This window comes from Staurois parvus, unplaced genomic scaffold (assembly GCF_062004578.1).
Source record: "Staurois parvus isolate SC_StPar_1 unplaced genomic scaffold, SC_StPar_1.0 ptg000233l, whole genome shotgun sequence".
Classification (NCBI taxonomy): Eukaryota; Metazoa; Chordata; class Amphibia; order Anura; family Ranidae; genus Staurois; species Staurois parvus.
In genome coordinates this window covers 4,313,833-4,332,479 of record NW_028318029.1, presented here as the reverse complement: position 1 = coordinate 4,332,479, position 18,647 = coordinate 4,313,833, and the positions used below count along the sequence as shown (strand labels likewise).

General features: G+C 42.9%; 1 protein-coding gene across 1 annotated transcript in view; it reads left to right on the top strand.

The window, feature by feature from the left end:
• The first annotated feature begins 5,160 nt into the window (after positions 1–5,160).
• RAP2A (RAP2A, member of RAS oncogene family) overlaps positions 5,161–18,647 on the top strand; it is a 40,849-nt gene continuing 27,362 nt past the window's right edge. Inside the window, exon 1 of the mRNA XM_089679979.1 lies at positions 5,161–5,819. Within this exon, the coding sequence (XP_089536105.1) occupies positions 5,506–5,819 (314 nt within the window). The 5' untranslated portion in view covers positions 5,161–5,505. The remainder of the gene's footprint in view (positions 5,820–18,647) is intronic.

Here is an 18,647-nt window from a genome sequence, read left to right as displayed (position 1 = left end):
TCAACATGGGCATTACTTAAAAAAAATGAATTGCGGTTGTATTGGTCCACAGACCCGATTCATCATATGCCCATGTTCTCTGCTGCCATGGCCAGGCATAGATATGAGAGTATAATGTGTTTTATGCACTTAAACGACAATACACACTGTCATTTTGGGGTGACCCTGAATTTGACCAGCTCAAAAAAAAAATGTTTTTGTCATTTTCAAAAAACTTGTGGAAAAAAATAAATCTTCCATGGACTCAATATACCTCTCAGCAGCTAGCTTAGGGTGTCTACTTTCCAAAAAGAGGTAATTTGAGGGTGTTTGTACTATCCTAGTATTTTAACACCTCAAGAAATGTGATGGGCAGTCAGAAATTAAAAGCTGTGTAAATACCATTATCTATACCATAGATTGTAGATGCTATAACTTTCACATAAAGCAATCAATATACACTTATTGGGATTTTCTTTAACTAAAAACATGTAGCAGAATACATTTTGGCCTAAATTTATGACAAAATGTTAGTTTGTATATTTTTTATGACAGAAATTAGAAAATATAGTTTTTTTTCAACGTTTTTTGTTTACAGCGCCAAAAATAAAAAGTGCACAGGTGATAAAATACCACTGAAAGAAAGCTCTATTTGTGTGAAAAAAGGACGTAAATTTAATTTATGTACCGTATTGCATGACCGTGCAAAAAACTTTGTAGATGCTATAACTTTCACACAAAACAATCAATATACACTTATAGGGATTTTTTTTTACCAAAAACATGTAACAGAATACATTTTGGCCTAAATTTATGACCAACTTTGAGTTTACTATATATTTTTTATAGTTGAAAGTAAAAAATATTGTTTTTCTTCAAAATTTTCGGTCTTTTTTTGTTTATAGCGTGAAAAATAAAAAGCGCACAGGCGATCAAATACCACCAAAAGAAAGCTCTATTTGTGTGAAAAAAGGACGTACATTTCGTTTGGGTACAGCATTGCATGACCGCGCAATTATCAGTTGAAATAGTGAAGCGCTGAATAGCAAAAAGAGGCCTGATCATTAAGGGGGATAAATCCTCACGATGGCAAGTGGTTAACTAGAATTTACTGTCACTCCAATTAAAAGAACTATTTTCTAAATAGGGCTAATGTTGTTACAAAGTATGGGCCTTATTACACTAGCAGCCAAGACTGCCGCTCCTCTGAAAAAAGCGATCTGCTCAGAGTTTGTTTTTCAGAGGCGTTTGACACCTAAGTGCCACACTACTGTGTGTGCAACCACGTACATTGCATGTGAATGCAAGAAAGTTGCAGCGCAGCCCCATTCACTTTAATGGGTCACATTCAGTGGGTGGCAGTGCCCTCCACGTGAAGGGGGGTGTCATTTCTGCTGCGGCTTCTGCATGTGTACATCCCTGGCTGCTGGGGGATAGTGGTTGGGGGGCAGTGAAAATGTGGCTAATAGTGTGATTTTATGGCCCCTAACTGATGGTGTAAATGAGCCCTTACAAAGTGCTCTCTGTTTTGGCAGCACCCCTTCAACCATGAACCAGCCCAGTGCACCATGTTTAGTGTAAGGCTCCATTCACACTTGTGAAACTTGTCATGTGACTTTGGACACAAAGTCGCATGACAAGTTGCAGCCCATTGTTTTCAATGGCACCTGTTCAGATCAGTGCAACTTTGAAAAGGTGCCTGCAATACTTTGATGAGCCTTTTGATGCGACTTAAGCCTTGTACACATGTTCAGAATATCAGACAAATGAGTTGCTGATTATTTTTTTTGCATGCCTGCCTCATATCGAAATTTAGAGGTTACAAAAATGATCGTACGACAGAATACAACTTCAGAAGTGATGTAATGTATTCTTTCGTTTCTGAGCATGCGTGGTCTTGGTCTTCTGATTTTTTTTGTACGAATACTGTACTAATTAAACAAAATATGTTCAATCTGGTATCGTATGAGAAATATTTTTTGTGTTTGTCCCTTCAAATAATTTAGCATGAACTGTCGTGATCGGCTCTCAAAGGCTGTGTACGAATGACCAGATTATTTGAAAGCGGTATTTTTCATCTGATTTTCTGACCGTGTGTACTAGACATAGTCCCAGAGCGTGTAAAGTCAGATCAAAGTTGCACTGGAAACTGTGCAACTTTGGAGATGCACAAGAGTTAATGGAGCCTTAAAGTGGTAGTAAAGCATGACCATAAAAAAAAAAATCCCCTGCAAGGCAATGGCATAATGTGATAAGTATGCGTTGCATATTAGCACATTATGAAATACTTACCTTAGAAGGAAGCCTTCCAGCAGGATGCTGTCACCGCTGTAAGAGCTTCACTGTACCTATAGGTAAGCTTTATTATAGGCTTACCTGCAGGTATATGTTCTAAAGTGGACTTTATTACTGCTTTAAAGTGGAACTCCAGTCAAAATCTAGAAAAATAAAAGTTAGCAGCTACAAAAAAACTGTAGCTGCTGACTGTTAACCACTTGCCCTCCAGAGGATTTACCCCCTTTTCTGACCAGGCCATTTTTTGCATTACTTTAACTGACTATTGAGTGATCATGCAACGCTGCACCGAAATTAAATTTCTTTTTTTCCAACAAATAGAGCTTTCTTTCAGTGGTATTTGATCACCTGTGCGATTTTTATTTTTTGTGCTATAAACAAAAAAACACCAACAATTTTGAGAAAAATAACAATATCTTTGACTTTTTGCTATTAAACATGTCCAGTAAAACAAATTTAAAAAATCAAATTTCGTCATAAATTTAGGCCAAAATGTATTCTGCTACATGTCTTTGCTAAAAAAAAACAAAAACCCCCCAATATGTGTAAATTAATTGGTTTACATGAAAGTTATAGCGTTTACAAATGGCGGTGTACATACTTGGATTTTGTATTCTTTTTTAAACTAGTAATGGCGGTGATCAGCAACTTATAGCGGGACTGTGGCGGGGAACTGATTTGGTGTGTGACTTCCCAATGACACTAATACAGTGATCAATGCTAATAAAAAGCACTGACACTGTACTAATGGCACTGAGCAGGAAGGGGTTAACATGAGGGGCAAACAAAGGGTTAACTGTTCTGTTTTACTATGTGGGCTGTGTGTGCTTCACTGTAAGCACATTGCTATGAATGGCTGTGCTATGCAGAGCCACACAAAGCAGTGTGCATGAGCTGACAGGGGAGAGATCTGTGTTTATACACAGGTCTCTCCCCCGTCGGAGATACTTGGCAATCACAGGGTGCTGGCGAGTAATCACCAGCCGGGACCCGGTGATTGACAGCCGAGGCCGCGAATGGCAGCATGGGTAGGGCGCGTGAGCCCCCTACCTGAAAATGCAAAACCACCCATACACACGATTTTGCGCACCCCTGCCACCCTGGCCCTTGCTCTAGAAGTGTGTTCACCAGCCATTCTCTCTCCCAGGCGCCAGCATCTTAAGTGTGGACACCTGACTGTGACAACTAGGGGCTTCACAGTTGGATGCCCACTGCATAAGTAGCTCTGTGCATTGTGAATGGTCCTGTCAGGTTTACCAGAAGATGACGGGGAAGGAGGGAAGACAACTTCCACTTCCAATCGCCTAGGCGGTCGTGGCAGAGATGGAAGCGGGTACCAGTCAAAATCGGGTTTCTTTTCCACACATAAAGCTTTCTTTTGGTGGTATTTAATCACCACTGGGGTTTTTATTTTTTGTTAAACAAACAAAAAAAAAGACTGAAAATCTTGAAAAAACATTTTGTTTTGTTTGTTATAAAATTTTGTGAATATGTAATCTTTCTCCTTCACTGATGTGCGCTAATGAGGCAGCAGTGATGGTCACGGACAGGCTGCACTGATAGCTGGCACTGATGGGCATTGACAGGCATCACTGGTGGGCACTGAAAGGCAGCACTCATATATGGCACTGATAGGCGACACTGATAGGTGGCAATAATAGGCAGCACTGACTGGCACTGATGGGTGGGACAGACAGCCAGCACTGACTGGCACTGATGGGTGGGACAGACAGCCAGCACTGACTGGTGGGACCGATAGCCAGCACTGACTGGCACTGATAGGCAGCTCTGATAGCCAGCACTGACTGGCACTGAGAGGTGGGACCAACAGCCAGCACTGACTGGCACTGATAGGCAGCTCTGATGGGCACTGATAGGTGGGACTGATAGCCAGCACTGACTGGCAGCTCTGATGGGCACTGAAAGGTGGCAATGATGAGGCTACACTGATCATCAGTGTAGATGTCTGCTCTGAGTAATGCCAATTACCGGCTCTCCTCTCCTCACGTGCGGTCAACATGAGGAGAGGACTGTTAATAAACATCATTTCCTATTTACATGTGATCAGCTCTGATTGGATACAACTGATCACATGACAGAGCCTGTTTCATCGGCTCAGTACTGCGATCGGTGATCTGCTGTGCCCCAAGGACACAGCGCACCACCGATCGGTGCGCATGCACAGGTAGGATGGGAGGATGTCATATGACGTCCTCCCAGAATGAGAGCTGTCATTTCTTTATAGGGCAGGTGGGAGGCGGTTAGAGATGTAGTAAACCACAGCTTGAGAAAGGAAATAATAGATTCCCCTGGAAGGTAATGTCATGATGTGCTAGTATGCATTGAAGCCCTCCAGTGGCGCCCCCAGCTTCTCCCGATCTTCCTTCCAGGTTCACGCATTCCAGCCATCAGACTGGCCGAGCCCCATGCACTCAGGACACAGCACCGTGCTCACAGGGAATGGCATGGGCATGCCTGCACCAGCTGACACCCAGAGATAACCCCTCTATGGTGCACATTTAGATGTTCATTTTACCTTCAGGTAAGCTTTAGATACAAAGGTGAATTTACTTCCACTTTAAAAAGGTTCTAATGAACTCGAGTATTAACACCCTGTGTATTCCCTTCCAGCACTGCCTTCTGTTGTCACCCCAACACACCCTCCCCCTCACATTCAGGAAACATCATCCAGCTGCATCCCCTAAAATGCACAAGACGTGGGCGACGACGTGACGTAGAAGGGGGCGCTGGCACGGATTGGTGCGTGACGGAGCTCTAGGATTGGCCGGTGCCGTGGATAGCGCTCGCGCTTCTTTTCCCAGCATCCCGGAGAGAGGAGGCGGTGGTTGGTCCTGTCATACGTCGTCTCCGCCCCGAGTTCGGGAGGACAGACAGTTGCCATGGCGATAGACGCGAGAGCCAATGGTTAGGACAGGTGTGATGTGACGTGCCGGGGGCCAGGCCTAGCAGAGCCCAGCGAGAAGGAAGGGAAAGGAGGGGGGAGTGCAGTGTGAGGCCGGCACGATACGCCGGGGGGCGGCCAGGCAGCGCTCCCTCCGTGGTGGGCAGGTCTCCGCCGGATACCGGGCCGCGCAGCCCGGCCTCTCTCCCATGCCTCGGGACGCCGCTGCGGAGGGGCGGCGGCGACGACGAAGGAGGAGGCGGAGGAGGAGTGGGAGCGCCGCGCTGTGAGGAGCCTTGCTGCATGCCGCCGGGTAGCGGAGGGGGACGATGCGCGAGTACAAGGTGGTGGTCTTGGGGAGCGGCGGGGTCGGCAAGTCGGCTCTCACTGTCCAGTTCGTGACGGGCACCTTCATCGAGAAGTACGACCCGACCATCGAAGACTTCTACCGCAAGGAGATCGAGGTGGACTCGTCCCCCTCCGTGCTGGAGATCCTGGACACGGCCGGCACCGAGCAGTTCGCTTCTATGCGGGATCTGTACATCAAGAACGGCCAGGGCTTCATCCTGGTCTACAGCCTGGTCAACCAGCAGAGCTTCCAGGATATCAAACCCATGAGGGACCAGATCATCCGCGTCAAAAGGCGAGACACACCGGGGACAGAGGAGGGGGGGATCCGGGGTGCGGGGGGTGCTGGGCCAGGGCGTTGTCAGCTAGAGGAGGAGGGGGGAAGGATGGATGGATGGCTGATTGCTGCCTGGGAGTGGGAACATTCCATGTACACGGCCTTCCCCACATCATCCCACATTCTCCTCTCGTCTACTCACTGCCATTGTATGCTCACCACTTTGAAGTCCTGTCACTTGAAAGGCTTTGTTTGGAGTCAGGGATCTCCTTGAAAGCTGTTGATCCTAGATTGGGTCTGTTAGTCACATTCCACTTTCTGATGGCCTTTGTAGCTGTACACATGGCTCCCAATTCCTGTCCGCCATGCTTCACACCGCTGCGACTTCAAGTACCATTTACAAATTGCATCCAATGTAATTCTATGGCACTGTCCTAATAGGTGCGATTTCAAGTAGCGAGGTTTGAAAAAATAGTTCCCACATTGCTTTCTCACCAGTTCAGTGCAATTTAACTCCTATAGACTATAAGGGAAATGGCACTGAAATCGCACTTGTGTCTAAATCAGCGCTGCTAGGAAGTTGTGTGTTAAATGGGCCCAAATCGCTGCTAGGAAGTTGTGCGTTAAATGGGCCCAAATCGCTGCTAGGAAGTTGTGCGTTAAATGGGACCAAATCGCTGCTAGGAAGTTGTGCGTTAATTGGGACCAAATCTCTGCTAGGAAGTTGTGTGTTAATTGGGACCAAAATCGCACCAGTTTGAAATCGCATTTGGTGTGAACCAGGGCTCATGCACACAGGTATTTGGTGTTTGCCATGCCGTGTGTTCAACCAGACCCCCCATGGCTCGTTCTTTCGTTGTCATAGTAAGTTACCGGTCACCCCGCTGCAATTTCTGAAGACTTTATTGTGACTTTTAAAGATTTTCAACAATTTCTTGCGATTTGCAGTGCGATTTACTTTGTATTTTATGTATGTGAAATCGCAATAAATTGCAGAAAAACTAATGCAAGAACTACTTTAGAAGTCACCCTGCAGCAAATCGCAAATGTTAAGACATTGACATTCATTAGATGCGATTTCAGGTGTGACTTCAGTTCACAAATCGCACCGGTATGACCGGGTACTAAACATTCCTACTGTAGATGATGGTAGAACTTTGCTTTTCTCAGTGACTTGTTGCTGGACCACACTGGGCAGAGCTATCACAGCTGTCATCAAGTTTGTTTACATTTTCTAAACCTACAAGGCTTGTACCTTTTCATTGCTTTTTCACAATTCATGCGTTTGCATTTTGTTTTTGTTAGCTTGTTCTGACTAAACTAAATGGGAACTAGCAAAAAAATAACTTGGCAGTCTGTGCCCCTAAAAGTAGAGTTCCAGGCTGTTTGTGGCACTTTTTGTTTACATGTAAATATATATTATATTATAATATATATATAATATATATATTTTTTTTTACTTTAATTTTTTTTTAAAAGCAGAGGCCCTAGAGAATAAATTAGTGGGTTTTGCAATTTTTTTTTTTTTTTTGTATTTGCACAACGGTTTTTCAGATGGGGAAAAAAAAACACTTTTTTTTTTTTTTTCTTTTCATTTTAAAAATTCAGATGGGGGGAAAAAAACACAATACACAACTAATTTTTTTGTTAAAAGATGTTACACCGAGAAAATCACTACCAAACATGTCACACTTTCAAATTGCGCACCCCCATGCAATGGTGACAAACGACATAAATTTTAGTAACTAAAAGTGACATTTTAAAAGCCTTTACAGGTTAACACTTTAGATATACAGAGGAGGTCTGGGGCTAGAGTTACTGCCCTTGATCTGACAGTGGCAATGATACCTCACATGTGTGGGACGATTTCTGTTTGTGTGCATGCGGAACCAACTAGCTCCAATTGCTATGACGAGAAAGCTGACAATTTGGCTTTAAATAACGATGTCAGGATGATGCCTGCAACCACTTGAAGTCCAGTAATGTAGCGGGTACGTGACTGCTTGGCAAGTGGTTAAAGTGATTGTAAATCTCTTTTCTTCATTTATTATTTGAAAATGTTATACTTACCTGCACCTGTGCAATGTCTTTGCACAGAGTAGACCCGATTCTCCTCTTCTTTGATCTCCCCCACCAGTGTTTCTGGCTCCTCCTCTTCAGTGCGTGCCCCCATAGGATGCAGCTTTCTTTGGGGACAGTCATGCGGGCTCAATCCCAAGCTGCCTGCGTCTATAGACACAGACCGCTTGGCCCCGTACCCACTTCTTCATCACTGGTTTTGACTGCCACAGCAGGAGCCAATGGGTCCCACTGCTATCAATCGGCCCAGTGAGGAGGGAGATAGCTGCTGCTCTCGGACACAGTGCTGGATCAAGATCAGGCTTAGGTAAGTATAAGGGAGATGGGGGGAGGATCCTGTGGAACATAATGTTTTATACCTTAATGCAGAGAATTCTTTAAAGCCCATCTCTGGGCAAAAAAAAAAATTCTGTTCTTTGTATTGCTTCATATGTGTGAAATACCTGGTGACCCTGTCGTTCCTCAGTCTTTCCTATTTCAAACTGACCACAATAGGCATGAAAGCACGTCCATCCCAGTGTGGTCATTTTTCTGTCTGTGCTGGGAGAACAGCCTGCCTGTCCAATGGTCAGACTTGTGCTGACTGACCCCCTGAACAACCATTCTGTGAGCTGGGAAGGTCAGTGCACTGCTGTTTTTCCACCTTTAGCTCTCTAAGCCCCTTATGCTGCTGAGAACAGAGAGTATGTGATCACTTATTAAACAAAAAAGAAAAAAAATATAAAGTTTGTGTGTGTGTATAAGCAAACAGAAATGTTGTGCTTTACATTTCTATTTTATACTAAATGGTTTATTTTACAATTCAGGAGATCACATATACTTTAAAGTGGAACTAAACCCTCCTATTCTTTACAGACAAGGAAGCTGCCATTTTTGCCTCCGTTTATTCTGCAACCGCCATGGTGCTGCTCTTGTGATCAGTTATGACATGAACCATTTGATGGTTTGACAGTTTGGTTGACAGTTAAAAGTGACTTTCTTTCCCAGCAGCAGGGGATTGTAACTGTTTGTTGAAAGCAGTAAATCAGTGGCTTTAGTTCTGCTTCAAAGTGTTACTAAACCCACAACAGTAAAATCAGTCTGTATATGCACTAAAGCATGCTTGTTGTACTCGCAGTGCAACCTAAGGAGTTAATCCTCTGCATCATATAAAAAGGCTGTTTTATCCTGTCTTCTCTGATCCTCCCCTTTTACTGTCCCCAATCCATCTGCTGATAATACAGAGCTCTAGGAGTCACCCTGCACATGCTCAGTTTAGTGTGTATGTCTAGAGAGTTTGTTTTGTCTTCTTTCGGAGGTTACATGTGATCAGCACAGGGCCAATCAGCACTATCCAGAGTGTCAGCAGTTATGCAGCCTCATAGGACAGTCAGAGCAGAATGAAAACTCCTCCAAGATTAACCAGTGCTCTGCTAGGCACTGAGAGAATTCAAAAGACTGCTGTAAACTGCTGATGAGAAAAGGTATTTAGCAGTTTATATTTACTAAAATAATTGCATTTCCATGTTCTGTGTACTGTGGGAGACCAGATATAGTGAATGCAGGGTCCTGGGTTTAGTAACACTTTAAGTTTAAGTTGCTACAAAAGTTATAAAAAAGTTATAAAAGTTTCTCCCTTAGAAAGTAAGTGTATTCCTTTATCCAGGTGTCCTTAAAAACCTGTACTTGGAGCTCCACAGCAACCGGTCATGTCCAATAACTGTCAATTGTCTTGGGGCCCTTTTACACTGATCAGTTGTTCAGTTAAAAAAAAAAAAGTGGAAGAAAAATACATCTCTTTAAATCCTATGGAACTCTTCACATTTCAGCTGCATTTTTGTCCTGCTTGCTGCATTTGTGGTGCATGTTATGGCCCCTTTCGCAATTATCAGTTTTTCAGTTTAAAAAAGCAGAAGATTGTGTTTTTACCACATTTTTTGCAACTGAGCAGTTTGAAAGCAGCCAAAAAAATGCAACTGACCAGTGTGAGGTGTTCCATAGGATTTTTCATGCTTTTTTCTTTGTGTTTTTTTTTTTAACTGAAAAACAAATCACTGTGAAAGGGCCCTTTAAAAACAACTCCCTTTCACAGGTGTCTTAAAAAAAAAAATTCTCAGAGCTCCAGAGCAACCAGTCAGGTAACTGTTGCTTTCAAGCAGTTGTTTCCAGTAAATATGAATCAAATGTATCAGGTGTTTTTGATATTTGATAAATGAGCTTCAGAGAACCCAGCTCTGTATACTAAAGAATTGCACCCAGTAGTTTTAAGCTGAGCGATAGATATAAGGTGAAAACGATCCTAAAGTATTAAAGTATATCTAAAGCCAAAACTTCTATTTCTTATGGATCCATAGAGAAATGTTTAGGCCCATTTACACTGTTGTTCAGCGTTGCACATTGGTGTGAATGGGTCCTGAAAACTTTTCGGTATCTGTCCTTTCCTTGTGACCAGAACATAAAGTATAATTTTGTATTATCTATCACTCTGTCGCAGGACAAATGGGGTAAACCTTCTTATTAGGGACACAGCAATATACAGGGATATGGGTTTCAACACTTTCCCTCTTCCTACTCCTATTTGGCTTTAGCTAAACTTTAAAGTAAATTGATGCTCCTGGTTCTCTGTTCATTACGTTGCAGAAAAGGGGAAATACAGGGCTCAGGTTTGTAGAAGGATGTTGCTGTTTAGATAATGAACTTCCTAGCTCTTAAGGTTAAGACATCACGCTTATCCAGTCTTCAGCATTTCGCTGTGTAGGCAGGTCCTCAAAAATCCTCACTTACAAGGCAAAATACCACTGGTCCTGTGCTGGTGGTGCACGATGATGTCAGAGACTCCGCAAACTGATGAGGAGCTGGAGAGGAATGGCTTCATGGGTATAGTCAGGGGCAAACTGACAACTCATGGAGCCCCCAGGCAATAGGGGATCATGGGGCCCCTGTGTCCTCGCCCACACTCAAATCACACCCAAAAAAGCCTATGAAAGGTGCCAGGGACATCTCATGGGGCCCCCTACTGACCCCGGGTCCTCGGGCAGTGCCCGAGTTCCCCAATGGTCAGTCCGCCACTGAGTATAGTACTACAGCCAAGGAAAAGTCTGTGGGAATAATATATTTCTGCTTATTCCTTAACTACTTGCCCTCCAGAGGATTTACCCTCCTTCCTGACCAGGCCATTTTTTGCCATATGGCGCTGCGTTGCTTTAACTGAAAATTGCGCAGTCATGCAACGTTGCACTCAAATTAAATTTATATCCTTTTTTCCCACATATGGAGCTTTTGTTTCGGTGGTATTTGATCACCTTCTATAAAATGTTACATATTGCACCTGTATTCAGGATGTAACATATTACTAATGCAACAGCTCCCTTTGTAACAGTGGGCCTGGATTCACTGTCACAATATTTTTAAAAAATGCGGCCATATGGGGATCCCCCATCTGCGTTATTCATTCACAGAATTCTGTGAATAAGAGGACTACAACTACTGTCAGCCAATGTGGCTAATGGCCTGTAGTTCTCAATGAACTACCAGAGTGCTGATAAGCTCTAGGTAGTTTATTGATCCTTCCTGACAGTCTGCAAGAGCCAGGGATTGTGCCCTTTTTTTTTTCCCCTACAAAAAGATGTGCTTTTTTTTTTTTTTAGGTGAACTTATCCTTTAACCCTAGACAAAATGAGCAATTAACTCTTGCTGTGTATGTGGGGGGGACTAACTTGTCAATTATTAGAGCTGGTTGTGGATTTAAATTTTAAATTGTAGCGCCATTCAAAACCTTTTAGTTTTAGGTTTGTAAAGAGGGAGCAAGAAATAGAACCTCTGTCAGGACAGGAAATGATGGTAAATATTTCCAGTGGGGAGAGAAGATGCAACAAAAAAGTGACTGCCTGTCTTGCCATGGACAGCAGTAAAAACTTAGCAGAAGTATTTATCCTTCCCTGTCTAAAAGTGCTTATGAAATCTTTGAATTAACACGCTTATTAAGCTTTACTTGCTTTGTCTAAATCTTATTCCATGGCTTGAGAGTTGGGTGAGTAGTAATCTGCATTTTTGTGGTTGCTGTTCCAAAGTGCCTGACAGCGCACTCATTTGCCTTACTTAGGTGAGTAACAATGTCAAAAACCAGAAATCCATAATAAAGAGATACAGTACCTGTTATGAAAGAAGGATGTGAACAGCCATTGTGGACGTTTTCCTGACATTTCTGGATTCCTGGCTGCCATGCTGATGCTTAGATTTCAGTACTGCACTTTTGTTCTGGGTCTCTGACTTAAAAACACTGGTGCAAAATACAGGAAATTAGCATTTTTAAAGGAATGGTAGCAGTAGTAGCCCCCATACTTCTCAATGTTTGTTGAAGCAGAACGTAAAAGAAACTATGCTAAGGGGAATAGTGAGGTTGCCAAGACAGACCTTCTAAGAATGTCAGTTGTCTGGCTATCTCTGGCTTCAATATCTCAGAGTTACTGAACTAGAACAAGCGTGCAGCAAGAAAAGCCGCAGTGAAGTCACAACTCCTGATTTTCATACTTGTTCCAGGTCAGTAACTCAGAACCTTCTAAAGGCATTAGATCAGCATGATAGCCTGGTAACTAGTGGTGCACCGAAATTAAAATTCTGGTACCGATACCGAAAATTCAGAATGCATGTGACCAAAAACTGAACCCGAAACGTCTGCATATGTGGGGGTGGGGAGGCTCAAATTTTTTTTTCTTTTTTTTTTTTTTCTTTTCTACTTTCATGTAATAAAAAAAAAAAAAATATATATATATATATATATATATATATATATATATATATATATAATTTTTTTTTTTTTTTAACTTTATAATTTTATTGCTGTCAAGTGGCAGGCCATCTTTGTGAGGGGGAGGAGCAGTGAATACAGTGAGGTAGCAGTGTATACAGAGAGGCTCTGTCACTATGGGGTTTATTTACTAAAGCTGGAGAGTCCAAAATCAGACTCCCTTCTGCATAGAAACCAATCAGCTTCTAACCTCAGCTTGTTCAATGAAGCTTTGGCAATGAAACCTGGAAGCTGATTGGTTTCTATGCAGAAGGGAGTCTGATTTTGGACTCTCCAGCTTTAGTAAATAAACCCCTATATGTCAGTGTCGGTTTTTAAATGCAATTTCTGGCTTTTTTTTTTTTTTAGGACTATTTCACACATAGTGTGGTGACATGCATTGTAAAACGCCTGTCACCACAAGGACAAACAGAAAACAATTGTTTCCTGTGTATCCAATTCACTCTGTAATGCAGTCTTTTCTGCATTTTGTTACACACTGTATATAATTGTATGGCATTGTACAGCAATGTGTTGTGCTGCTGTACAGTGCCATGAACGAAGTGTACTTTTTGTACACTTCAAATAAAGTTTGTATGAATAATAAAAAAAACAAACTAAGTTGAGTGATACGCTGAATCATATACCATATTGCCCCCTCCCGCAGTCACAGCGGACAGCTGTCAGAGAGGAAACTGCAGTGGTTTACCTCTCAGGCAGGCGTAGGTTGTGTGTGAACCAGCCCTTACATCTGTCATGTCGGTTAGCATCTCTAGAGTGAAGGGAGCAGTGAATGTGGAGCACTGGAGGTGCTTTGAGAGGGGTTTCCCAAAAACTGCTCCCCTCTCAAAGACAGCTGTCTGATAGGCACCAGGCTCTTTGACACCTAGAGGTCACAGAAAGGAGTGCTGGCAAATGGGAGCATGTGGTCCCCCATTAGGGGAAGAAGGTGGTCGCCCCTCTCTGCTAAACTGGGGTTAGGGATCCCTCAGCAGTGTATAGTTTGTCCCAATCCAGTGTCTTTTTTTTTTGCTGAAAAAAGTCAGTCTGCAAGTAAACATATGCAAAAAATATGAATAAAGTCATGTGAAATAAAAAAGGAATTTATATATATTTTGTTATGAAAACAGAAATTCTGGGAAAAATGTGTACTGAAAATCTGAACTCCCTTGGCCACGTTTCCTAGAGAAGAAAAAGTAGCCAGGTGGTCTTATATTATCTTTTTTCAGCCAGGGGTAATAAAACTGTAGAAAGGTTGTCTATGAAAGTACTCAATCACTGAGAAACTGAAACCCGTTTGACATCTATATATAAGAAAATATATGATCTCTAAATTTCCTTTTTCTATTAAAGGAAACCTGTGTTCACAGCATACATTTTCATTTATAACATTAGTATTATAATAACAATACAAACAATATTTATTTTTGACAATCTAATATAAGGTCTCCTTTCATATTGTGAGTGCTGTCTGTCTGCTGGCCATCTCTTTCCATACCTTCTGGCTTCCTATCTTGCAGCTTCTCCTCTGCTGTTTACTTTCAATTTCTAAATGTGGCAATAGATGCATCGAAGTTCACCTGGAACCATAGGTACCATTCTAATTTTGATCCATGTGTGACCACTTTAGTTGAACAGAAGTCGATCTACTGGTCAGTTTCTGTTCAAACCCCCCCCCCCGTCAAATAAAAGCTCCTCGATCAGAGGCTGCAGTGCTTCTCTGTGTATTCTGACAGTGGGAGAGTCTTTTCGGCTGTCAGAATACTGTAGTGCTAATTTTGATCCATGTGTGGCTAATGTAGTTGAACAGAAGTCCTTCTACTGATCAGCTTCTGTTCAACTGCCCTGTCAAATAAAAGCTGCTCGATCAGAGGCTGCAGTGCTTATCTGTGTATTCTGACAGTGGGAGAGTCTTCTTGCTGCCAAAATACTATAGTGCAGCGGGGAGGATTTCCCCATCCAGCTCGAAGGTGTGGATAGGGGAATTCAGTTTTTTTTTTTTTTTTTTTTTTTGAAAACTGAACCTTGTATGGCCAGCTTTAGGACTACACATCCCATGGCATCTCGCTGGCTGCAAGCAGTGATTCCTATACTGAGTCCACCTCCGGAAACTCCTCTTCTCAGGTCCTCTGTAGTTCAGAATCAGCTCTGTGAAATGAGTAACACAGCAGTGCTTACTCACATTCCAAAGTGAATCACAGAATCCAAGGTAGTAAATGCTTGGGAATCTACACATAGTAAATTTACAAGCGAGCTGCACGTTGTGAATGGTCCCTCAGTCTTCAGGGACTTGTGAAGTGTCCCAGCAGACTGTGGAGGAAGCAAACTTCTGGCTAAAATCATAGGGGTGCATCTGACCGAAAGTGGGAGGCAGGTACCTGTCAAAACCAGGTACCCATGTCCCCCGAATAAAGTGCTAAACATGGCAGTAGAGGGGGTGGGGACAAACAAGTGGAACTTCCCCTTTTGAGTGAAGTTTCGCTTTTAAGGTTTTTTTACCAACTGTAAAATTTATTTCAAATTTATTTTAAATTTATTTTAAAATCTCCTCATCCATGCAAATGTAAGGCTGTTAAACACGTTGCCTGCAACATGCAGATGATCATCATAAATCCGTAAATAAGCTATAAACGTTTCCAGGTATAGATATTTTATACATAAAGCAACGCATTCTATGTTTGGGTACAGTGGAGCATGTGAGTTTGCCAGCCCACACTCCACCTTGCTCAATCAGGAAAATGTTTTGCATTCATTGAGAAAATGCAAAGCAACTCTGAATAGCACCTGCGCCAAGCAGCAGACCTCCTGCATTCGCAGTGTAGCGGGCCAGCTGCTCCACACAAAATACAGAAGCAAGTGGGTATCATTGAAGTAGAGGTGTCTGCTTTGTGATTTCCATCTTCCAATGGCATCGGCCAGGTATTGTATATACATACACTTTATTGCCAAAAGTATTGAGACACCCCTCCAAATCATTGGATTCAGGCATTCCAATCACCTCCTTGGCCACAGTTGTAGAATATCTACATCTAGGCATGCAGACTGCTTCTACAAACAGTTCAAGCCCGGTCCCGTGATAGGTTGCCACCTGTGCAATAAGTCCATCCATGAAATTTCCTTGCTAATAAATATTCCACGGCCAACTGTTAGTGGTGTTATAGTAAAGTGGAAGCAACTGGGAACAGCAGAAACTCAGCCACCAAGTGGTAGGCCACGTAAAATGACAGCATGGGGTCAGTGAATGTTGAAGCACACGGTGCGCAGAAGTCGCTAACTGTCTACAGAATCAATAGGTAAGACCTCCAAACTTCGTGTGGCCTTCAGATTAGCACAACAGTGCATAGAGAGCTTCATGGAATGGGTTTCCATGGCCAAGCAGCTGTATCCAAGCTTTACATCACAATGCAAAGCGTTGGATGCAGTGGTGTAAAGCATGCCGCCACTGGACTCTAAAACAGTGGAGACACGTGTTCTCTGCAGTGATGAGTCTGTCTGGCAATCCGATGGACGTGTCTGGGTTTGGCGGTTGCCAGGAGAACGGTACTTGCCTGACTGCATTGTGCCAAGTGTAAAGTTTGGTGGAGGGGGGATTATGGTGTGCGGTTGCTTTTCAGGGGTTGAATTTGGCCCCTTAGTTTCAATGAAGGGAAATCTTAAGACGTCAGGTCTTTGGACCTTTTGGACAATTTCATGTTCCCAACTTTGTGGGAACAGTTGGGGATGGTCCCTGCCTGTTCCAACATGACTGCACACCAGTGCACAAAGCAAGGTCCATAAATACATGGATGAGTGAGTTTTGGATGGGAGGACCTTGATTGACCTGCATAAAGTCCTGACCTCAACCCAACAGAACACCTTTTGGGATGAATTAGAGCAGAGACTGCTAGCCAGGCCTTCTCATTCGACATCAGTCCCTGACCTCACAAATGCGCTTCTGGAAGAATGGTCAAACATTCCCATAGACACACTCCTAAACCTTGAGGACAGCCTTCCCAGAAGAGTTGAAGCTGTTATAGCTGTAAAGGGTGGGCCAACTCAATATTGAACCATACAGACTAAGACTGAGATGCCATTAAAGTTCATGTGTGTGGAAAGGCAGGTGTCCCAATACTTTTGGCAATATAGTGTAGTTACATTGGTCCGGAAGTATAAAAATATCCATACCCGGAATTCCTCTTTAAGGTCTTATTCACACTTGCGGCAGTTGAGCTGCAGTTTTACCACCCCTTAACCTCACACAGTGGCCAGAGATTGTTGTACAAATACCACAGCCACAGTGTTTTTCTTCATGGATGTGGCAAAAATTGTAGCCCCCTGTCATGTTTGACAGGCAGTATTGCTGCCAAACACAACCCATTCAAGTGAATTGGGCCATGTTGTAACTTTGTGCAATGCATGCAGTGTAGGCCTTTTGGGGTTAAGAGGTGGCAAGATGGCGATATATGATGATGGTGTTACAGCCAATATGTCCAATGCCCTCTGAAATGAGGTCCACTGCAGATCACTCTTCAGAGGGGCAGCAAGGGCTGCTGCTAGTTTAAACAAGCCATCACTAGGCCCTGTAGCCTCAGGGATTGTGGTGTAACTCATCCTCAAAGTTAACAACAATTGTCAGGTTCTTAGCAGCTTTGCGGTGAATCAGCAGCCTTCCTGGTTTTAAGGAGCTCCTACTAGGGGTTTTTGCATAAAGAGGCTTAAGGTCTTCTGCTAGTAGAGGCAGCAGAGTGAGCTGAAGCTACTGACAAATTGAATCAAACACAAAAAGAGAGAGCGCACCTGCCTAGTTCATTAGCGCCAGATCATTTTATTCAAAATGTATAAACTCCAATATACTCAAACCTGAAAACTGCAAGGATATCATTAATGCAGTCCAAATTCTCTAAAGGTGCCTGTTTGCAGGGGCGTAGCTTACTCATTTCAAGGGCAGTGGCCTCTTCCTCAGAACTAACCCCAACCTACTCCCTGCAGTGTATAAATAATGACCAAGAAAGATGCCATAGAATGGAAGGCCATCCCTACAAAGAGGAGGGGCCATAATGCCTACCAGACACTCTCTAGGAGCGTTAACCCTTGTGGAGCCACAATCCGACTGGATTTAACAATTCACCAACCTTTCCATACATGAAAAGATGATGACAGTGTACATAATTACCATATAAATAAATACATCAAATTCATATGTAAATATAAGATCAAATCCATCAATAAATAAACCAGGTGGTACTTCCCTAATCCGTTCATGCACAACTGATAAACCATTATATGGGCTGATAACTGCACCAATTCATAGTGCCATACCAAAAAAACAGTCCATGAGTAATATAAAGTATAGTTAAAAGGTAATTCCTGCTTCTAATCCATACCCATGTAATAAATGTGTCCTCAAAAACAGCTAATCCCTAGATGCTCCTACGGCCAAACACCTAAGGTGTAAGGCTTTTGGATTTGTGCCTTGCTGGCATGTATACCAGTGCTAAGCCGATAGCTGAAATGCATAGGGAAACTGCAAAGCTTCTGGGTTATTTCTATGCCATTGCACACACTAGAAACCCGGATGGCACTGAACCACTTGCTATCAAACACGGAAATTTCTGCTCATGCTCAAGTTCTCTCTGGTATTTTATACATTTTGATTGAAATGGTCTTATAGTAATGCACTAGGCTGGTGCACCCTCTTGTCTTTTTTTCAGCCTTTGGTGTTAGGATCTCTCCAATCTGAGGTGGGCAGCAAAGTCTATACCATGCAGAGTTTCTCATGGTCAGTTTCTTCCTGTGTTCAGTGAGATCAGAAGAGGAGCACTACCATACCTGTGGTTCCATTCACCTGTAGCACTGATGTTTAACTTCCTACTGACAAATTAGCTAGAATACAACTATAATAATATTGTTATGACCTGTTGAGGACAAGGAGCTTCACCTCTTCAGTGTTTTAACTATGTACTCAATAAATCATAAACATATAGGGTATACACAATGCCTCCTGTGCACATATACCAATTACA